We start from the raw sequence: 18,168 nt of genomic DNA, 5'->3' as shown, positions 1-18,168 counted from the left end.
AGTACACTTACCATCAAATATTGCAGCCTACTCCGTACGGAATACCCCGTCGGCAAAATTGGAATCTAAGAAACACAACCTTGGAAAACCTCAAAAGCTGAAAATCCAATTCCTATCAGCCCTAACGATTGGATGAACCTATGAGATCTGCATAGGGAAGGGGTGCAAGCTATCTCCTGGGCGATCATCCCCCATTTCAGAGCCCAGATCCAGGATTGAGAGGGCGTGATGACTTCATAGGAGATCAGGCAATAATGGGCACTCTCTTTAGCCACGTTGGCTGGGTACCATAACAATCCGAACTGCATGGCCCTGTGAGGTAGCCCACACAGCCGATCGTCCATGGTGATTGGACTTTACCGCCAGCTTTGCCCACTTTTGTCCACTTTTGTCCAATATGGAGTCTCAATTTCTAGTCTGGGGCAGGTGGCTGGTGTTTTTTTGATGCAGAGTTTGTTTTTCAAAAACACTGAGAGCTCTGTATAAAAGGACTGCCCCCAGCTCTGGATTTCATTCAGTTCCCACTTTGCCCACAAAATTTCCTCTTTCTTTAACACTGACCCCCATAATCTTCCCTTTCATTTCCAATCATGAAGTCTTTCTCCCCCGTTGCTGTCGCCTTGATGGCCGCCTTTGGCATGGTCGCAGCTGAGATTTCCGCCTCTGATTGTGCTGTGAGTAATTTGATCCACCCCATTGAGTTGAAATAATACCCAATGCTAATCCTATCCGGTCTATAGACCATGTGTCTCTCCAACATGAACGCCCAGGCCTCCGAGTTGGGTTGCAAGACTGGCGACTTGGCCTGCCTGTGCAAGAGCGACAATTACAAGTTCGGTATCCGTGACTGCACCAAGGAGGCTTGCCCCAACGACGACGCCGAGAAGGTTCTCGCTGAGGCCGTCGCTAAGTGCCCTGGTATGTAACAAGTATCAATCATTTCTCAACACTTGATACAGTGAACTAACATTATATCGCAGGCGGTGTCGCTGGCTCTGACTCCAGCTCTAGCTCTACCTCTGGCTCTAACTCTACCTCCACCTCTGCCTCTGGTTCCGGTGCTGGCAGCGACGCCACTACCTCCGGCTCTGGCTCCGAAACCACCACTGGCGCAACTGGCTCCAAGACTGCCACCGGCTCCGACTCCAGCGTGACTGGCACTGACGCGTCTGGCTCTGCCTCCGGTGGGAGCGGCTCTGCTACCAAGACTGGCACCGATGCCAGCGTGACTGTAAGATGCACTTCATTATTTCTCTCCCTGAACCATGCTAATCATATCTCTAGGGCTCTGACTCTGCTAGCTCCACCTTGGTGACCAAGACCAGCACCAGCACCGGCGATTCTACCACTGCCACCACTACCACCACTTCCGCTGTCTCTGGCAGCGACTCTGACTCTGGCAACGGCTCCGGCTCCGACTCCGACAGCTCTTCCAGCTCCGCTTCCGGCACTGCTGCTCCCACCTCCAGCGAGGGTGTCGCTGCCCCCATGGCCACTGTTGGCACTGGTGCTATGGGCGTCCTCGGTATGCTCGCTATCCTCGCTCTGTAAATTTCCTACATGTGAAGGCGCAGAGGCCACTCTCATGTTATCCATGGTAATTTATGGGTTATGATTATGTGTCGCCGTTGTCTGGCTTGTACAGGTACAATATGGAACGGGTTCACGGTGTGTTCCATCATGTTTTGTCTTCTCTTTGCTCTACGGAGCTGTTATTTAATGTCAATCCAGCTTAATGAATGAAATCTATATTATGACATCTATCCTCAGTCTCAGGGTGTGAATATCAACCAAGTACACACTCCTTACTTCGTACTGAAGGCTTGAATAGTAAATCAAGCTCTCGTCATACTCTAATTCTCTTGGATTTGAATACCACTGCTATAGTATATATCTCACTCTATGGATGGAGTACAAAGCATGGATGTTTAAAAATATATATTTTATCATCACGCGTCCCACTGATGAGCATGTGGATTTCCATGTGATTGCGACCGGTCTACTATGTACCCATATTTCCAGCTTCTGACACATGTGCAATGCAGGTGTGCGCTTTATATCTACCCTGCATCTATGCATCTTAGGAACGGTTGCACGGAGTAGAGAGAGCTAATAGAACCTAGCCCTAATACGGCCATCCTTTATTCCGCGGGGAAATGTGGCGTGGTTGAGCTCTCCCGCTCACCCGGACTTGACGCACTCGGATATTACCAATGTTATAAGGAGCGAATATAAAAGCTCTTCTAGGAAAATCCCCCATTGATCCTAAAGTCTTTACAATATTTGATGCTACAGTACCGTTGTCTTCCTCTTTACGTGCTATTTACTACGGGAAGTCGGTTTTTCCGCTGCCGAGCCGAGGTTCACCTGGGTCCGGGGAAGCCTCCAGTCGGCTTCGGTGTGTCGGGTGGTCTGCATCGTCGCAAGATCTTCGGATATTTTTTTTTTTTTATCACACTATTAATTACCTTTTACATCTTACTCTTGGCTCCTGTTCAGTCTTTTGTTTCCTCTTCTCTTTCTCCTTCTCATCCTCCATCTCCGTCCCTATATCTTCCCCCGCTCCGACCCGCACACAATGTCCTCCTCTACTTCCCCCTCGGAGCAGCTGAAAGATGAGATCAAGGTCGTCGAGACCAAGGCCGTCAACCAGACCATTGTACAGTTGCGCTCTCTTGCAGCTGGTGCTGCCGGTGGTCTCTGCGCTGTTGTTGTTGGACACCCATTTGATCTGGTGAAGGTGCGCCTGCAGACGGCCGAGAAGGGAATTTACTCAGGTGCCATGGATGTGGTCAGGAAGACAGTTGCACGTGAAGGATTGGCTCGAGTATGATTATCACAAGCACATCGAATATTTCGCGACCGAACTGACAATGGTTTCGTAGGGATTGTATGCCGGTGTCTCTGCCCCACTCGTTGGAGTTACTCCTATGTGTAAGTTCCCCATAATCAGCTATGATGGGTCTCCCATCAGCAATCGGTCGAGTTATGAGCTAACCAGTACTGTTTCACAGTTGCTGTCAGCTTTTGGGTACGTTGTGTTTTTTTCTCTCTTGGAGCCCAGAGCCAGCTGCGCGCGCCCGGTCGGAAGCGATGCTAACTATACATTAGGGTTATGACGTGGGCAAGACTCTCGTGGACAAGTTCTCCGTCGTCCCCGTCAAGAACAACACCCCGCAGTACTCCATTGCACAGATCTCTGCTGCCGGTTTCTTCTCCGCCATCCCCATGACCCTGATCACCGCACCCTTCGAGCGCGTTAAGGTCCTCCTCCAGATCCAGGGTCAGAAGACTCTGGCTCCCGGCGAGAAGCCCAAGTACTCCGGTGGTACGGATGTCGTGCGCCAGCTGTATAAGGAAGGTGGTCTTCGCAGCGTGTTCCGTGGTAGCGCCATGACATTGGCGCGTGATGGTCCCGGCTCGGCCGCCTACTTCGCGGCCTACGAGTACATCAAGCGCACCTTGACCCCCAAGGATGCCGAGGGCAATGTGACGGGCGAGCTATCCCTGTCTGCCGTTGTGTGCGCCGGTGGTGCTGCCGGTATCGCTATGTGGATCCCTGTCTTCCCCATTGACACCATCAAGTCCCGCCTGCAGAGCGCACCGGGCAAGCCTACCATGAGCGGTGTTATCCGCTCGGTTTACGCTAGCGGAGGTTTCAAGGCCTTCTTCCCTGGATTCGGACCGGCTCTCGCTCGTGCTGTGCCTGCCAACGCTGCCACTTTCCTCGGCGTCGAGCTGGCACACAAGGGCATGAAGAAGCTCTTTGACTAAAGTTGATGAGAATGCTTGTGTGTGTACATACCTTCGGTTGGTCTCTTTTTGCAGCGTTTTGTGTCCCATCCACGGATGGTTGTCTGTGACCATGATTTGACTTTGATTGTTTGCATCTTTCTGGTCACGTTTTGTGTCATTTTAGATCTTTGGTCGATTTCCGATATTCTATAGAAGGTCCTTTTTTGTTTGATTGCTGGGAGTTGGCCATGTCACATTCCAAGATTAGATCTAGAATGTGTACAAGCTTTGAGCAAAATTTTCAGCCAATAAAATTTGTAGGAGGAATTTATCGATGGAATATAGGCAAACATATCCACTTTGCCTGGAAACAATTGAGGCTCAACAGGTATTTTTTCCATTTTTCTCCAACTCTCCACCTGCGCTATATCCGAATGGGTCTTAAACGAAGAAGTGGTGGCAGGATTGCCGAACCTCGCCTATGAGCGTGCGCTACGGCCTGGACTTAGCGCTAACACGTCCGGGGGCCATTTCTGATCGGGGCCATGCATGGTGGGCACGGAACAATTGGATGCCGATAATATCAGGGGGTTCTATTTTTAAACATTATGATATTGTACACTTTTGAGAAGTAAATAGTAAATTTATGAGCTATCAAAGTGGTAAAAAGGAAAATGGGCAAGTTTCAACAACTGGAGTGAGGTTGATAAAAGGGTACTTGGCAGGTACCTCGAGTTGTAAGTGGAGCGCGAACGAACTTAAAGTACTGTAAGAGTACCCATTGACTCCGGCGCTAGCGGTCTGCTGCCTGCTTTGTATCAGATAAAAGCCCCATCCTCCCCTCTATTTCATCTTTAATCTTCTCAAAGTTCCATCTCATTTTCATCGAATATATCTATATTCACCATCGGTGCCGGCTTCATCATGTCCGTCACTAATGCTCTTATACGTCGGGGCACCGAGCTTGCTGTCACTCACATGCAGTCGGATGATCCTGAGCGCTACCGGCCTAATGGAGGCTTGTTGGCTCTATTCGCCATCACTATTGTCTTGCTTAGTTTGGTTCTCTGGACTGTAAGTAATAAACATTTTTAGATGTAGTCTTGTGGAACTAACACTCGGTAGATCGAGTATACCTACGGAATGGTGATCGCTACTCTGGCTGCGGTTGAAGATACCAACCCCGATATCTACGTGCGCATTACCTCCGATCCTGCCGATCCCACCAAGCCATCCAACGAGGAGGATCCTGAGCTGGTTTCTGCTACTCCACCCAAGCCTATTACTGGCAAGCTGCGCACCACTCTGAAGCATCTACGCTCCCGTGCTGGCTTCTCGTCTCGCTTCCGTGGAATCGGCATGTTCATTGCCTATAACTTGGCCCTTGGCTTCCTGTCAAGCTTCTTCCCTGTTTCTGCATATCTGTACCAGTTTTTCGTTCAGTCTGCCGGGAGCCTTCTCCTGGCTACTTGGCAGATGGCCTGGGTGCACATTGTCATCTCCGAGCCCTCCCCAAAGCGCTTCTATCAGCGTATCCCCAGCTTTAAGACCTGGATTAAAATTGCCCCAGCTGCTGCTCTCCAGGATATCCTCACCGCTGCTGCTTTCTTCATCCCTATGGCCATTGCCAAATTTGCTGGCTGGCTCGATGTTTCCCATGACGAGGAGGTGCTGCCTTTGGTGGTCTTTTACCGTGTCATGGGTGTCACTTTGGTCCCTGCTATCCTGGCATTGCTGATCTCTCTGCCTGCTCGTGTCATCTTCATACGTGTGGCTGCCTCCATGCTTCCCGAGGAGGATGAGACTATCGTGCCATTTGATCGCTCTTTCGGAGGCAAGGTCAGTCCTGCTATTACCGGTGGCAGCGGCAAGATCGGCCTCATGGATGCATGGACTACCTTTGACTGGCCTGCCCGTGTCCGCTTTGTCAAAGTTATTCTCAAGACATTTGCCATGGAGGTGGCGTTTGGTATCTTCGCCATGCTGGTGCTTGGTGCTCAGGTCTTTTGGATTGTTAAGACTGCCAAGCCTGTCGACTCAGATGCTCCTGGGATGCAAATGAGCTGGACTTAAAAAATCACCGAGATCCGATGAATCTCAAGTGGTAGGTTGTGAAGAGTGTGGAACGTTGGTGTAATTGCTGCCTTTGCTATATCTATATCAGTGGGGTTAAAATGTTTGCCCCATGCAATAAATAGTCTTTCATCTTCCTTATGAGCTACTAGATTCGAACATCCTGACATTCCTAAGGTCCTCAAATTATATCTATATCTGGGTAGGTACAATAGCCGATTACATCCAAATGGTGTATACCGCCTCCCTATCTAGGCCATTTAAACCCCGCTTTAGCCTTACCGCCTTCATTTCTTTTTACCCCCCCCTCATCTTCTCCTCTTTGTTCACTCTCGACATTGAAATCAACTTCGGGTATCGACCGACCTACACATCTTTGTCCTTCTGCTTTCTCTTCCGCAGATATCAGCATGGCGACTTCTCCCGCCGGGCGCATGCTGTCCCGCCAACTGCAGCAGATGCAGTCCGATAAGGACATCCCCGGCATCAGTTGCGGCTTGGTTGATAATGACATTTTCGAATGGGAGGTTATGCTCATGATCTCAGATGATGTGAAGCTGTATGGAGGTATGTCATGATTCTGTTACACCTGAATTTCAGATCAAATTTTCAGACTGGTACTGTGGCAAACATAACGCCGCCTGCGATATTCTTACCCTGCGATAAGTGTGTTGAAGAATACTAACAAGTTTGCTTGTATAGGTGGTTTCTTCCGGGCTCGTCTGTCTTTCCCAACAGAATACCCTCACCGGCCGCCAAAGATGAAGTTTGAATCTCCTATCTTCCACCCGAATAGTATGTGGTTCCTGTTGAATTGCTGCTCACGGATAATTTACTCACAAGTTACTGCGCTTTGATAGTTTACGAGAACGGTGATGTATGCATTTCCATTCTGCACCCACCCGAGGAGGATAAATACGGCTATGAGTCGGCTGCCGAACGCTGGTCTCCCGTGCAAACCCCCGAGACCATCCTACTGTCCGTCATTTCTATGCTTTCCAGCCCGAACGATGAAAGCCCTGCAAATGTGGAGGCTGCACGACTATGGCGTGACGACCCTGCGGAGTTTAAGAAGCGCGTCCGCCGATGTGTCCGTCTCACATTGGATGACTAGTACACGATTTAATAATTCACGGCAATTTAAGATGGCGGGTTATGATCTGATTTAACATGGTGTTGCCGGGGCTTCTTTCTCTTCTTCTTTCCACTTCAATCTGCCGCGGTAAGCGGTACGGTTTTCTTCTTTGTTGCATAAAGCGAGCAATGCTTTGCCATGCTCTTGATCTCTGGTTACTTTGCGGTGCATCTCTGCGATTTTCATAAGGGCTGGAGTTTCATCCTGACATCTTTGTTTCTGGCTTGGGAACAAATCTATTTATGTGAACACTTCAATTCATTTATGTGAACATTTCAATCTATCCATGTGAACACTTCATACCACTTGACGTAAAATAAGCACAAATGTAGAGTCAATTCACTTTGGGTATTCATCATGAGAGGTTGCCCAATCGAAAGGGCACCATGATTAAAAAGCCTATCATTCCTGGTACAGGCAAACATGCTGAAAGAAATGATCTAAAATAAGGCCAAGGCGACTCATCAACGCAAGAAACGATTACGTGCGGTTCTTGGGCGCGAAACGCAATGATTTAAGGAAGATTCCAGGATGGAAGATCGTGAAGGCCAGACAGGCCAGAGCAACCATCCTAATGAGCATGTCAGCTAGGGTTCTCCCAGTACTGTCAAAGGAATTAAAAGACCACTTACATTCCATCCAAGAGAAGGAACTCATTCTCCTTCTGCATCAGCGGGTTTCCCCAACCACCAGCCATCTCCGGGAGACTAGAATTCGTGGTCAGTAAAATGGCATGTTTTGACTTGAACATTGGCTCTTACCGATAGATGCACCGAATCAGGACAGTGACATAGGCAAAGATCTCTGTACCGATGACGAACGGCATCCACTTGGCAACGAATGCCGAATCACCAGTGTCGAGGTTCTTCTCGCCTGTAAACCCATCACCACTCTTGTAGACCCTCCAGAAGAAGACGGCAGCAAAAAATGCACACACAATCATAGTCGCAATCTGGAAGGCGATACCGGCGATGATGATGTTGTCGCCTGCTTTAAGCATTTCAAAGTCGGCCTTGCCAGCGGCTGCAGCGACACCACCTCCTGCAGCTTGCAAAAGAAGAGACCCAATGTCGCATCCGATGAAAATCCAGGTAAACAGGCGCGGCTTCAACATTGAGTGTTCGGGTCCCAAGCTCATAATGATATGCTTCAATGTTAGGTAGACACCCGCTGCGACGAAGGTCGGTGCGAGAATGAGACACACGATCTGAAGTTTGAATGCAGGTCCGGACCATGGGTTATCGTTCATAAGAACTCGGCCAATGTATCCCGCCATTTCCATGAAGGTGCCAACAAGGAGAGCTATCAAAAATGTCCATGTTCGATAGTACACGCCGAGACCGGTTTGGCATATTCCGAGCACGCCAAAGAAGACAGTGAAAAAGATATTTCCGCCGAAATTAGGGTAATAACCATATGTTGTAAGCTCGACAGGACACCGTGGGCCTACTTCGGAGCAAGTATCGTAGCTCGCCATGTTGAGAGATGCAAATTCAAAAGAAAAGAGAGATGAAATAGAGGAGGAAAGAGAAGAATAGAGAGCTGGGGTAAAGGAGTGTAAAGTCCGAGCAATAATATGATAAGATGATAAGACCGCAAGGGAAAACAAAGGGTCTAGAGTCTCTCACCTCTCAATCCTAGGGAAACTCCTGGAGCATTTTGATATCAAATCAAAAAAAAAAACCCATCATCTTTCGGGGTCAACGCCAAGGGGTCGCAGCAACAATCGTTCTCACAGGTGGAGCCTTAAATTGAATTAAACAGGCTGAAACTGACCCAAATGCATTGTTATTGGCTGCTTATTGCCGTGCTCGTTTTCGTTCTCGTTTCCGTTATCCCACGTCGCTTACACTGGGCTCCACTGTTTTTCTATACGCTTTGATCTTGTCGGAGAATTGTTGCTTTTTTGGCCATCTTGATCTTTTTGTCCGATCTTTCTTTTCTTCTAGAATCTATATAGAATACACATTCTGACAATGTCGATCCATGTTTGAGTTTAGATCCTCTCTAGCGGTCTATTGCCACAGGGCTGATGTCTAACCTTGGTAGTCCATATTGGCTGACGTGGGGGTGAAATGGCTCTTTTTCATATCAAATGAGAATAATCTGACAATGAAGTAAAAGTAGAAACTGCACAAAATGACACTTCATATAGAAAATGGAAAATAGGACAAGTCACTGAATAGTCTTTTTATAGTTCTAATACACGTGACACTCCGCATTATCTTCTCTTCTCTTCCGCGCTTGGACACTTTCCACATCTCGAAGGATCCGAGCCAACCGGTTACATGGACCCTCAGGCACCGAGGTTTCCGAGATGCCTCCTCGCCGAGCGCATACAAAATCTCGCCAAGGCTGCGACCAGTGCAAAAGTCGTCGCGTTAAGGTTAGTTTCGGCTCAGGGTGGCCCCATAGATTGCCCCCAGGTTCTATCAAATCATAAGACTGACAGCTGCAGTGTGATGAAAAGGGGCCACCATGCTCCAATTGTATCTCGCGGGAACTCTCATGCACATATTTGAGAGCACCGTCTCGGTCTGATTCACGAGCTAGCCAGACCCCGGCCCCAGCCCCGTTGGCTATTGTAGAACCAACTCCCCTGCGGCTGGGTATACCTAGCCTAACATCTTCCGTTTCTCCAACCATTTCAGGAGTGCGAGATCTGGAACTTATGCATAAATTTTCCACCGAAACTTTTAAAAGTCTTTGCTCTTCCCCCTCAGAGCATGACGTCTGGCAAATTGCCATCCCTCGCCTGGCTCTTCGGTATGATTTTTTAATGAATGGCATATTGGCCCTTGGAGCTCTTCATATTGCTGCCACAAGTGAGCCACCGGAATCGCTGATGTACATTGATATCGCCCTTCAATATCACAATCTCACATTTGCACCATATCGCGCAGCGGTTGATAGTATCAACCCATTGAACTGCGAGGCTGCGCTGGCGCAGTCAATCATCACCACCGTTATAGGCATTGCTCTACCAAGGGTAATTGCTGCCCGTGGAGAAAGTTCAAGCATCACGGAGAATATTATCGTCGTATTTGAACTCTTGCAAGGTGTGAAAAAGATCCACCGGATTGGCGAATCTTGGATCAAATTAGAGCTCTTTTCCCGTCGAAGAAACTTTCGGGATGCCGGATCACTTAGTCTAGATACCGACACGCGCGCTGCCCTTGAGCGACTCGGCTCTTTGAATGACGAGGTCCTCGCCAGTATCGACCCCGAGCAGCATCGGGTCAACAACAATGCCATTGTCTACCTGCGGCACTTCTCAACCAGAGTTGCCAATTCCATTGACCCTGCTAACGTCCTGGCCTGGCTTGCCATGATCGACAAGGAATTCGTGGACAATTTGCGATGCCGACAACCTTTATCATTGTTAATCCTCATGCACTGGGGTGTGTTGCTCGGGGAGCTTAATGGTCAGCATTGGTGGTCTCGAGATTCAGGCCGGGCATTGGTCTCTGAATTATTGGACGCACTGCATCCCGGAGACATGCAATGGGCTAACGCTGTGGCTTGGCCCCGGAAAAAGATGGGACTCTGATGTATTATAGTTATTTTTTGGAATTTGCATATGTGGCTTTGTTTGAATCAGTAGACGAAAGATTCAAACCCAGATCACCAATAATGTATCTGGAGCCCAGATGGCGAGATCTGCCCAGGATTCCTTGAGAGTCTCAAAGTATGATCTCAACAACCCAGTTTGTACTTTGTATTGCCCTAATTCTTGAGCAATGCAATATACAATCTAAAGGCACTACTAGTCTGTGAATCAAAAAGTAAAGAAGGAAAGAAAAAAAACACCTGTGAAGAAGTTAGTCCTATAGATCAATATTAATAGATGATGTTCTATTGCTGTGTACTACGGACCATTTGTACTCGAGAGGGCTTGTTACGCAGATGTTATTCTTGGTGGGTGAGTGAAGATGACGAGGGGTACGTTGCTTGAGGGTGAGTGGCTAGGGGCTAGTTCTACGCTATTAAAGAAGAAATTCCGCCATTTCTCGTGCAGTAGAAGGGCTGGGAACTGACCTGCGATAATCTATAGAGGAAAACCATTTTGTTGGGGTGATTCTTCTCCAATCACGGTCAATTTAGAACCATGAGCGTGGGTTTCGGCGCGAAAGCTAGTCCCATGAAGACGCGTCCGGAGCATTGATTCGGGTCCGCTAAAACGGCACGCTGCTTTGCGAACAGCGCTGATCTATCGATTCTTTATTGCCTGGATGGCTAATAAGCTCTAACCCTCTAGCTCCATTGAATTTCGAGAGATTCCGGAGAGAATTGGGGGCATAAACTTGTAGATATTATGCATTCGAGCAACCATCAATCTGACCAATTTCATACATGTATATATACTGCAGCCAGCCTCCAGCTTTCCTATAGCTCATTTTACATCCGAGCTTTCTCCTTTCTAGTCCCGAGGACATCGTGAGTCCGTATCAGATTGAGCGCGTCTGCCTCATGCTTGCACACCTGCACGCTCAATGGCCCACTCACCTGCTTGAGCCAGTAGGACCGCCCGCAATCGAACAACCAGCTGCGAGTTCCTACTTGAATCAACTCAGCAAGGAAGCACTGCGGCATGCTGCGATCTTGGGTAAAGATGATCTTTGGGAACTCTCGCTGGACTGCAGGCGCAGCATTCTCCAGGCCTAGGCGGAATACATCATCGAAGGTAATCGGGTGATAGAGCTCGGAACCAACCTGCACAATCCCCGTGGTCCGTGCTGCTGCGTGTAATAGGCATGCATTTGCTACGAGATCTACGGGGATCTCATCCAGGATATTGGTGCCTGTCTGATAGCCTTCTGTGGCGTGCCAAACTTGTGTGGTATTCCGATCGGAGAACCAAAGCCTAGTAAACTTGGTGAGAGGCGTTGAGTCCTCCGATCCATATAGCGGGTAAGGGTGTCTCAACGCAGGACCGAAGATTGTTGGCCGCAGCAGTAGGATTGGAAGAAGAGGGAAGCGGCTCAGTAATAGACGTTCCATGAGATGCTTGGCTTCGGTGTAGGTAGACGAGAATTTACCCGCGTGCGGTGATGTGTTTAGCGTCAACATGGATGCTAGTTCATCCTCTGGATCTTCTTCGCCTCCCAATTGATATATCCGCTCCAAAACTGGGCCATCGGGAAGGTGACTATTGACATATGATGTAGAGATCTGGATGAGGAGTTTCAGTCGCCGGAATCCAGAGGCAACCCGCGCCATTTCCAGCGCAGGAAGGCAATTGCTTTCCAATGCATCACGAATGGGACCTTCAAGCTTGATCTTGGCTGCTGTATGAATAGCCAGCGTCACTTGATCTTGAAGTTGTCCAAGGACATCGGTTTTGATACCGAAGTTCACCGATTTCATATCGCCAATCACAAATTCCACTTTCTTCGTGTCTAAAATAGCCTGTGCATGATTTGGCATCGATTCTCTCAATTTTTCGATAGCCCACTGAGAGCTCCCTCGAACCAAAACGAAAATCTTGCGGGTTGGCAGTTGTAAAGCAAGCTTGTATAGGAGACAACCTCCCAAACACCCGGTACCCCCGGTCAGGAAGACTGTATGGCCCTCAAATATCTTTCCATATCCTCCTCGCACGACTTCGTCGGCATATGGTGATTTTTCGGTCGAAGCTGATGACATTGAATAGGCTGCATAAAATATTTGGGAGAAGAGCAGAACTAATATCTCTATAGAAGTATCTGTAAAAGAATGACATGAAGGGTTGGTTGGGTTGCGAGAATGTCGGAAGGTATATAGAACGCCGTAACATCTTTCGTTCAAGCCTGGAAGTCGATTGGTTGGTAGGACAAGACCCAATGTTACTCTTACATTTGTACGGTCTTAGGTGCTGGAGGTTATTTTTCTGGGGCTGCGGCAAGTTGGCTAGTGGCCCCGATTTGGCCAACAAGGCTGCATGTGGAAACCTCTAGGGACATGGAACGGGGGTTTCGCAGAATAACACAAAAGGTAGACCTTGACTTTCACGCCATGTGCTGCCGAGGTTCAATGTGATTGTGTGACCTGAAGAAGCATCGTGTTGCAATTCCTAGAGATCTGGCCCAAGGGGCACAGGCAGAGCTGCAGTCCATTTGGTGGGAAATGCAGAGCCCGGAGTAAGTATATCAATTCAGGACAGCCCATAACGAATAGACGGGTTGTACAAGTCTCACCTTTGAATGATTTCAAGATAAATTCCGCCTACATGTGATGCGATACAGAATTGGGTTTCGTAATTGAATCATTGAAATATATGCCTTCCACTTCCGATGAAGACTGTGGAGAAAACTATGTGCTGTTGACTGGTATAATTCCTCGGCGAACCGATCCAATCCTATCTGTACAAGAGAGATATAGACATCCGCCGGGGCGAAGCGATGGTAAACGCACCGTAAATCCTGGCTCCCTTTTGAGAGTAGTTGGTAATGGGTAAAACATGGTTGTCACCCATCAAAAGCCCTTGCTTCCACCGCCACACCAACAGCGCGCATCTCCGTCGCGCTCAACCTGGACGAGTATATCCATATTTTTCTCTCCAAGAAAGTCAACGGTCCGTTTACGTACGTCTTCCAAATCTGCGCCCCGAGAAGCAATGATGTGAATCACTCCGAAAATGGTCTGGGGTTTCTTTTCATGCGCATGTTCGTGGTCATGGTCATGGTCATGGTCATGGCCGTGGCTGTGACCGTGATCGTGGTCGTGGTCGTGGTGCTGCTCATGATCATGACCATGATGATGTTGACTGTGGCTATGATCATGGTGATGATCACAATCCCCATGGGTGGAATGGTCATGGGAATGGCTATGCCCGGAAGATACCGTCCCCGTATCATCAAGCCAGAATTTAGGCACTGTATAACTCACCACGCCCCTCAAAGTGCTGACTCCCGCTAGTGTTTCCCGGATATTATATTCGGTATCGGCTGGCAGAGTGAGCAATAGTGTTTTGGCCGTGCTGCTAACTAAAGGAACGGCCGAGGCGAAGATCAATATGGCAATGAAGCACGATGCCAATGGATCGTAGCCAGCCCAACCGGAGTAATGGACGAGAATGGTCGAGATGACGACTGCCACTGAACCAAGCGTATCGGCAAGAATGTGCAAGAAGATACCGTGCATGTTCTCATTGCCATGAGAATGATCATGACCATGATCATGGCCGCCATGAGCATGACCGTGTTCGAAACTGAAGATTCCGACCAAGTTGACTGCGAGACCAGCAATACTGACGATCAATAGCTCGCCAAGACGATGCACCTCACTCCCAGATGAGAGACGTTCCACCGCTTCATATACGATCTCCAGGCTGATAATCCTGCATAATGTTAGAATTTGCACTGACACACCGCTTTGAAAATACTCACATGAGGAAAATTCCATTGGCAAATCCCGACAAAGTATCAACTTTGCCATAGCCATAGGGGAACCGAGCGTTGGGGGGCCACTTGCTCATGACAGCGGCACATAAACCAACAACCAGCGCAAGACAATCAAAGAACATGTGAATACTGTCACTAAGCAGTCCCAGTGATCCAGTGAGGAAGCCATATGATAACTGGACAAGCATAAAGGTGAAATTCAGGCTGCGAAATGTTAACAGTAATTCAACAGCGACGGCATTTATATTTGATAACTCACCACATAAAGTAGAAGATGCTCCGGGAATCCTTTTCCTTGAGAATGCTGTGTAGCAACGGGTACGATTCGCTTTTATGGAGAAGCCACTTTGATACCCTGGAGGATTCCGAGGTGGCGTGCGAATATGAATGGCTGTGCGTGTGGTTATGTGTATGCGAATCTGTATGCAAATGCATGTCATCTCTTCGAGAGACGAAGAACGAGGCCGTAGCCAAGATACCACGTGTGGCATAAACCATGATTAAGTCATCCTGGGAATGTGGGGAACACAGAAAAGCTGCAGCTCCGGCGCAAATGGCGAGTCCGGTCTTTTGGGGAGAGCGGAGGCTAGGGGGCAGGGAAACCATGAGAGAAGTAGCAAAAATACCTGTGGGAATAAGAAGGTATATCAGTTCCGAGACACCGAAGACAAACTCTCGGTTGAAAAGTATTGTTAGGAGCGCAAGGGATAACCCGGATACAACAGCCAGTGGTGCATCAGTTGTAACCACAACAGAGGAGCGGCTCGGGTGTGAAGTCTTGCTCTGTGCAGCAACCAGACCTGGCTCAGGAATAGGTCCATTCTGGCGGAGGGAGGGGAATGGGGGAGGGGCCACAAAAACAGATCCTAATAGGGCAGCATATCCAATGGCTGGAGATACATCCCAAGCATGGTTTAGACCAAGGAAACTCGATATAATAATCACCATTAGCAGAGCAATGGATAGAATCTTGCGACTGTATTTCTCTTGAGTGTGCGAGGCCCCATTGATGAAGGCTGGAACCCCCGATGCGGTGGCAAGGAGCAGCGCAAATGCAACCAAAAAGCCTCCGACCTTGAGTGCTGCAAATATTGGCAGTGCCACTGAAACAATCTGTGAAAGTGAGGCTTGGATGCTCTTCACATTTAGTTTCGGCAAGTTAACGGATGAGAGCCTGGGCGAGCCAGCCTTTTGGTGGTTGATCCGTAGTATTTGACCACAGCCGAAGAGGACGAGCGCGATCGCTGTCAAAAGGCAGGTCTTTTGACCAACTTGTCCGATAGAAATACTCGCTGTCGTACCAGGTATACCTTCGCCAGATAGCTTTTGGTTTTGAGCGCATTGTCTCTGGTACCAAGAAAGCGCAACCCACGGCAACACGATGAGTGTGCCAATTAAAAGCTCGTGGCTGTGATTATGGTCAGCCTTTACTTGACAATCACATTCTAGCCCACATACACTTTCTCTGAACTATAGCCTGCCTGTATAGTTGTATCCGTAGATAACATTCCATGAACACCATTGGAGTTTTTCAAATGGTGATCATCTAGTGCATCATGGTGAAGAGATGACACACTATGGTTGTGATTGTGGTGAATACTGGAATGCGAGTGCGTGTGTGCGTGCTGATTGTGCCCCGATGATTGATGTGTATGTCTATATGAATAACTCGAGTTCACAGCATTGATTGGTTCCGGGTGTTCAGGAAAGCTGGCATCAACTGGTTTTGAGAGGGGTGGTGGAGGTTGCGCCCAGCGGTTGGATCGAGAGTGACCACCACGACTGCGACTGTGACCATAATTGTGTCCATTGGATGGTGGTGTGAGATCCACGCTCAGCGACGGTGCCCCCGTCGACATGGTCTTCAGATGCTGACGATGCGCAGCAGCTGGAAGATCCAGCAAACAGGATAGGAGATGGGGCACTGCCAAGATATCGGGGTGGAGCAGGCGATAGCTCAGATTAGCGGACAAGTTGTCGGCAAAAACAGCATTGCGGAATAGGATAATAAAGGAAAGTAATATAATTGGGAAAAGGGAGCGCCAGTTCAGGCTCAAAGAGATTGGCCACTTTGTCCGGGGAAAAGCCCGTCTTCCACCAAGGTTCTCATTAGGGGAATCACGTGAAAACTTATCAGATTACGTATCAAAGAAAGCTGCCCATGTGTACAGGTGTTAATATCCCACCTTGAATTACTTAAACTGCTGTTTAGGTCTCTATGGGCCATCAGATTGAAAGCTGATCAATACCATGAGCGACGTACTTGAAGTACAATTGCCATCATGATCGAGACCCTTATCAGCATAGTGTTCTGCCTGTCTAGCGCCATCACTGTGTTGATTTTGTTACTCCCTTCGCAATATCAGCCAAAACAAGCAGGACCTCCTCTAAGGTCCCCTGAGACAAAAAGTCGCAAGGCATATGTTCAAATCCTTGTTCTTGGCGATATTGGCCGAAGCCCGCGCATGCAGTATCATGCATTGAGTATTGCGAAACATGGCGGGGAAGTGGTAATTATTGGGTATAATGGTTAGTGTAAATATCTTGATTGAGACTGTAATATAGAGTCGCTAACTACTATATATGGAACAGAATCTGATCCTCACCCTGATATCATGTCAAACCCCAACATCTCGATTGTTCCGCTTCGCCCGCACCCCGCTTTCCTACATACTAGTAACAAGCTGCTGTTTACAATTTATGGCCCCTTAAAGGTGTTATTCCAGATTGCTTGTCTCTGGAAGTCCCTTGCATATACTACAAAGCCGTCCCAGTGGCTTTTGGTTCAGGTATGTTTGTGAAATGGAGGTTCTTTAATACTCATTTGAAGTACTGACTTGTCTTGTGGTAATAAAAGAACCCGCCTTCTATACCTACACTGGCTATAGCCTCTATTGTCTGTTTTTTGAGGCAAACAAGGCTTATCATTGATTGGCACAATTTTGGATATTCCATACTCGCGATGAAACTCGGCCAAAGCCATCCATTGGTAAAAATGTCGATATGGTATGAGAAGGTATTCTGCAGATCTGCTTCAGCCCATTTGTGCGTCACAGACGCCATGAAATCAGTTCTCAGGAAAGATTTCAATCTCCAAGCTCCTGTCCTGCCACTGCACGACCGCCCTGCCAGTCACTTCAGCCCTATCCTTGATTCCAATGCCCGGATAAATTTCCTCGCAACTCTACCGGAAACCAAAGAATTCCTCTTCTCTTTGAAAGCAGGATCTCTCCGGGTTCTGGTCAGTTCAACCTCATGGACTGCAGATGAGGATTTCTCGGTCCTTATCGATGCCCTTCTTCAGTACTCTGAACTGGCAAACACAACGAAGCCTCATCTACCCGAGGTTTTAGCCATCATAACAGGGAAGGGTCCACAAAAGGAAATGTACTTGGAACAGATTGCTACGCTGGAAAAGTCGGGAAAGCTACAGAAGGTCACAATTCGAACTGCGTGGCTGAGTGTTCCAGACTATGCTCAGCTGTTGGCATCTGCATCTCTAGGGGTCAGTCTGCATACCAGTAGCAGTGGGGTAGATCTTCCCATGAAGGTTGTAGATATGTTTGGAGCTGGTCTTCCTGTTGTGGGATGGGATCGTTTTGAAGCATGGCCCGAGTTGGTCACCGAGGGTATCAATGGGCTGGGCTTTGGAAGCTCGGAAGAGCTGGCTGAGCATTTGGTCAACTTGTTCGGCGAGAACGATAGACTGGACAATCTTCGTCTAGGTGCCCAGAAAGAAAGCTCTCGGCGATGGGACGACGAATGGAATCCTATTGCGGGCACCCTTATTGGCCTGACATAGATAGCTATTTGTAATGACATGAATATGTATGATTAAGTAGG

The 18,168-nt window shown here is 48.3% G+C and overlaps 10 protein-coding genes across 10 annotated transcripts; 7 read left to right on the top strand and 3 right to left on the bottom strand.

The window, feature by feature from the left end:
* Nucleotides 1-590: 590 nt before the first annotated feature.
* N7479_001491 (CFEM domain-containing protein) lies at nucleotides 591-1,551 on the top strand (the record flags this gene model as incomplete). Its single annotated transcript, XM_057249188.1, has 4 exons — nucleotides 591-674; nucleotides 741-918; nucleotides 981-1,231; nucleotides 1,285-1,551. 4 exons carry the CDS (start codon nucleotides 591-593, stop codon nucleotides 1,549-1,551), a joined length of 780 nt encoding a protein of 259 aa, XP_057113620.1.
* A 1,027-nt stretch (nucleotides 1,552-2,578) lies between these two features.
* Nucleotides 2,579-3,774, top strand: N7479_001490 (carnitine:acyl carnitine antiporter; the record flags this gene model as incomplete). The annotated part of the gene is made up of 4 exons (XM_057249187.1): nucleotides 2,579-2,827; nucleotides 2,886-2,934; nucleotides 3,015-3,031; nucleotides 3,112-3,774. 4 exons carry the CDS (start codon nucleotides 2,579-2,581, stop codon nucleotides 3,772-3,774), a joined length of 978 nt encoding a protein of 325 aa, XP_057113619.1.
* Nucleotides 3,775-4,659: 885 nt separating this feature from the next.
* N7479_001489 (uncharacterized protein) lies at nucleotides 4,660-5,808 on the top strand (the record flags this gene model as incomplete). The annotated part of the gene is made up of 2 exons (XM_057249186.1): nucleotides 4,660-4,809; nucleotides 4,861-5,808. 2 exons carry the CDS (start codon nucleotides 4,660-4,662, stop codon nucleotides 5,806-5,808), a joined length of 1,098 nt encoding a protein of 365 aa, XP_057113618.1.
* Nucleotides 5,809-6,218: 410 nt separating this feature from the next.
* N7479_001488 (putative ubiquitin conjugating enzyme) lies at nucleotides 6,219-6,922 on the top strand (the record flags this gene model as incomplete). Its single annotated transcript, XM_057249185.1, has 3 exons — nucleotides 6,219-6,375; nucleotides 6,511-6,603; nucleotides 6,669-6,922. The coding sequence occupies 3 exons, from the start codon at nucleotides 6,219-6,221 to the stop codon at nucleotides 6,920-6,922; spliced, it is 504 nt and encodes a 167-aa protein (XP_057113617.1).
* A 501-nt stretch (nucleotides 6,923-7,423) lies between these two features.
* On the bottom strand, nucleotides 7,424-8,420 carry N7479_001487 (RTA1 domain-containing protein; the record flags this gene model as incomplete). Its single annotated transcript, XM_057249184.1, has 3 exons — nucleotides 7,424-7,514; nucleotides 7,576-7,650; nucleotides 7,705-8,420. 3 exons carry the CDS (start codon nucleotides 8,418-8,420, stop codon nucleotides 7,424-7,426), a joined length of 882 nt encoding a protein of 293 aa, XP_057113616.1.
* An 840-nt stretch (nucleotides 8,421-9,260) lies between these two features.
* Nucleotides 9,261-10,493, top strand: N7479_001486 (Zn(II)2Cys6 transcription factor domain-containing protein; the record flags this gene model as incomplete). The annotated part of the gene is made up of 2 exons (XM_057249183.1): nucleotides 9,261-9,329; nucleotides 9,402-10,493. The coding sequence occupies 2 exons, from the start codon at nucleotides 9,261-9,263 to the stop codon at nucleotides 10,491-10,493; spliced, it is 1,161 nt and encodes a 386-aa protein (XP_057113615.1).
* Nucleotides 10,494-11,341: 848 nt separating this feature from the next.
* Nucleotides 11,342-12,589, bottom strand: N7479_001485 (Male sterility NAD-binding; the record flags this gene model as incomplete). Its single annotated transcript, XM_057249182.1, has 1 exon — nucleotides 11,342-12,589. One exon carries the CDS (start codon nucleotides 12,587-12,589, stop codon nucleotides 11,342-11,344), a length of 1,248 nt encoding a protein of 415 aa, XP_057113614.1.
* An 807-nt stretch (nucleotides 12,590-13,396) lies between these two features.
* Nucleotides 13,397-16,184, bottom strand: N7479_001484 (metal cation transporter MSC2; the record flags this gene model as incomplete). The annotated part of the gene is made up of 4 exons (XM_057249181.1): nucleotides 13,397-14,261; nucleotides 14,311-14,529; nucleotides 14,585-15,733; nucleotides 15,784-16,184. 4 exons carry the CDS (start codon nucleotides 16,182-16,184, stop codon nucleotides 13,397-13,399), a joined length of 2,634 nt encoding a protein of 877 aa, XP_057113613.1.
* Nucleotides 16,185-16,607: 423 nt separating this feature from the next.
* N7479_001483 (uncharacterized protein) lies at nucleotides 16,608-17,161 on the top strand (the record flags this gene model as incomplete). The annotated part of the gene is made up of 3 exons (XM_057249180.1): nucleotides 16,608-16,854; nucleotides 16,918-17,114; nucleotides 17,156-17,161. The coding sequence occupies 3 exons, from the start codon at nucleotides 16,608-16,610 to the stop codon at nucleotides 17,159-17,161; spliced, it is 450 nt and encodes a 149-aa protein (XP_057113612.1).
* A 159-nt stretch (nucleotides 17,162-17,320) lies between these two features.
* On the top strand, nucleotides 17,321-18,127 carry N7479_001482 (uncharacterized protein; the record flags this gene model as incomplete). Its single annotated transcript, XM_057249179.1, has 1 exon — nucleotides 17,321-18,127. The coding sequence occupies one exon, from the start codon at nucleotides 17,321-17,323 to the stop codon at nucleotides 18,125-18,127; it is 807 nt and encodes a 268-aa protein (XP_057113611.1).
* Between the last annotated feature and the right edge of the window lie 41 nt (nucleotides 18,128-18,168).

Source organism: Penicillium vulpinum, assembly GCF_028829585.1.
Source record: "Penicillium vulpinum strain IBT 29486 chromosome Unknown utg000001l_segment0_segment0, whole genome shotgun sequence".
Taxonomy (NCBI): domain Eukaryota; kingdom Fungi; phylum Ascomycota; class Eurotiomycetes; order Eurotiales; family Aspergillaceae; genus Penicillium; species Penicillium vulpinum.
Note: the sequence above shows the minus strand (reverse complement) of the source record. Positions and strands in the feature narration are given on the sequence as shown.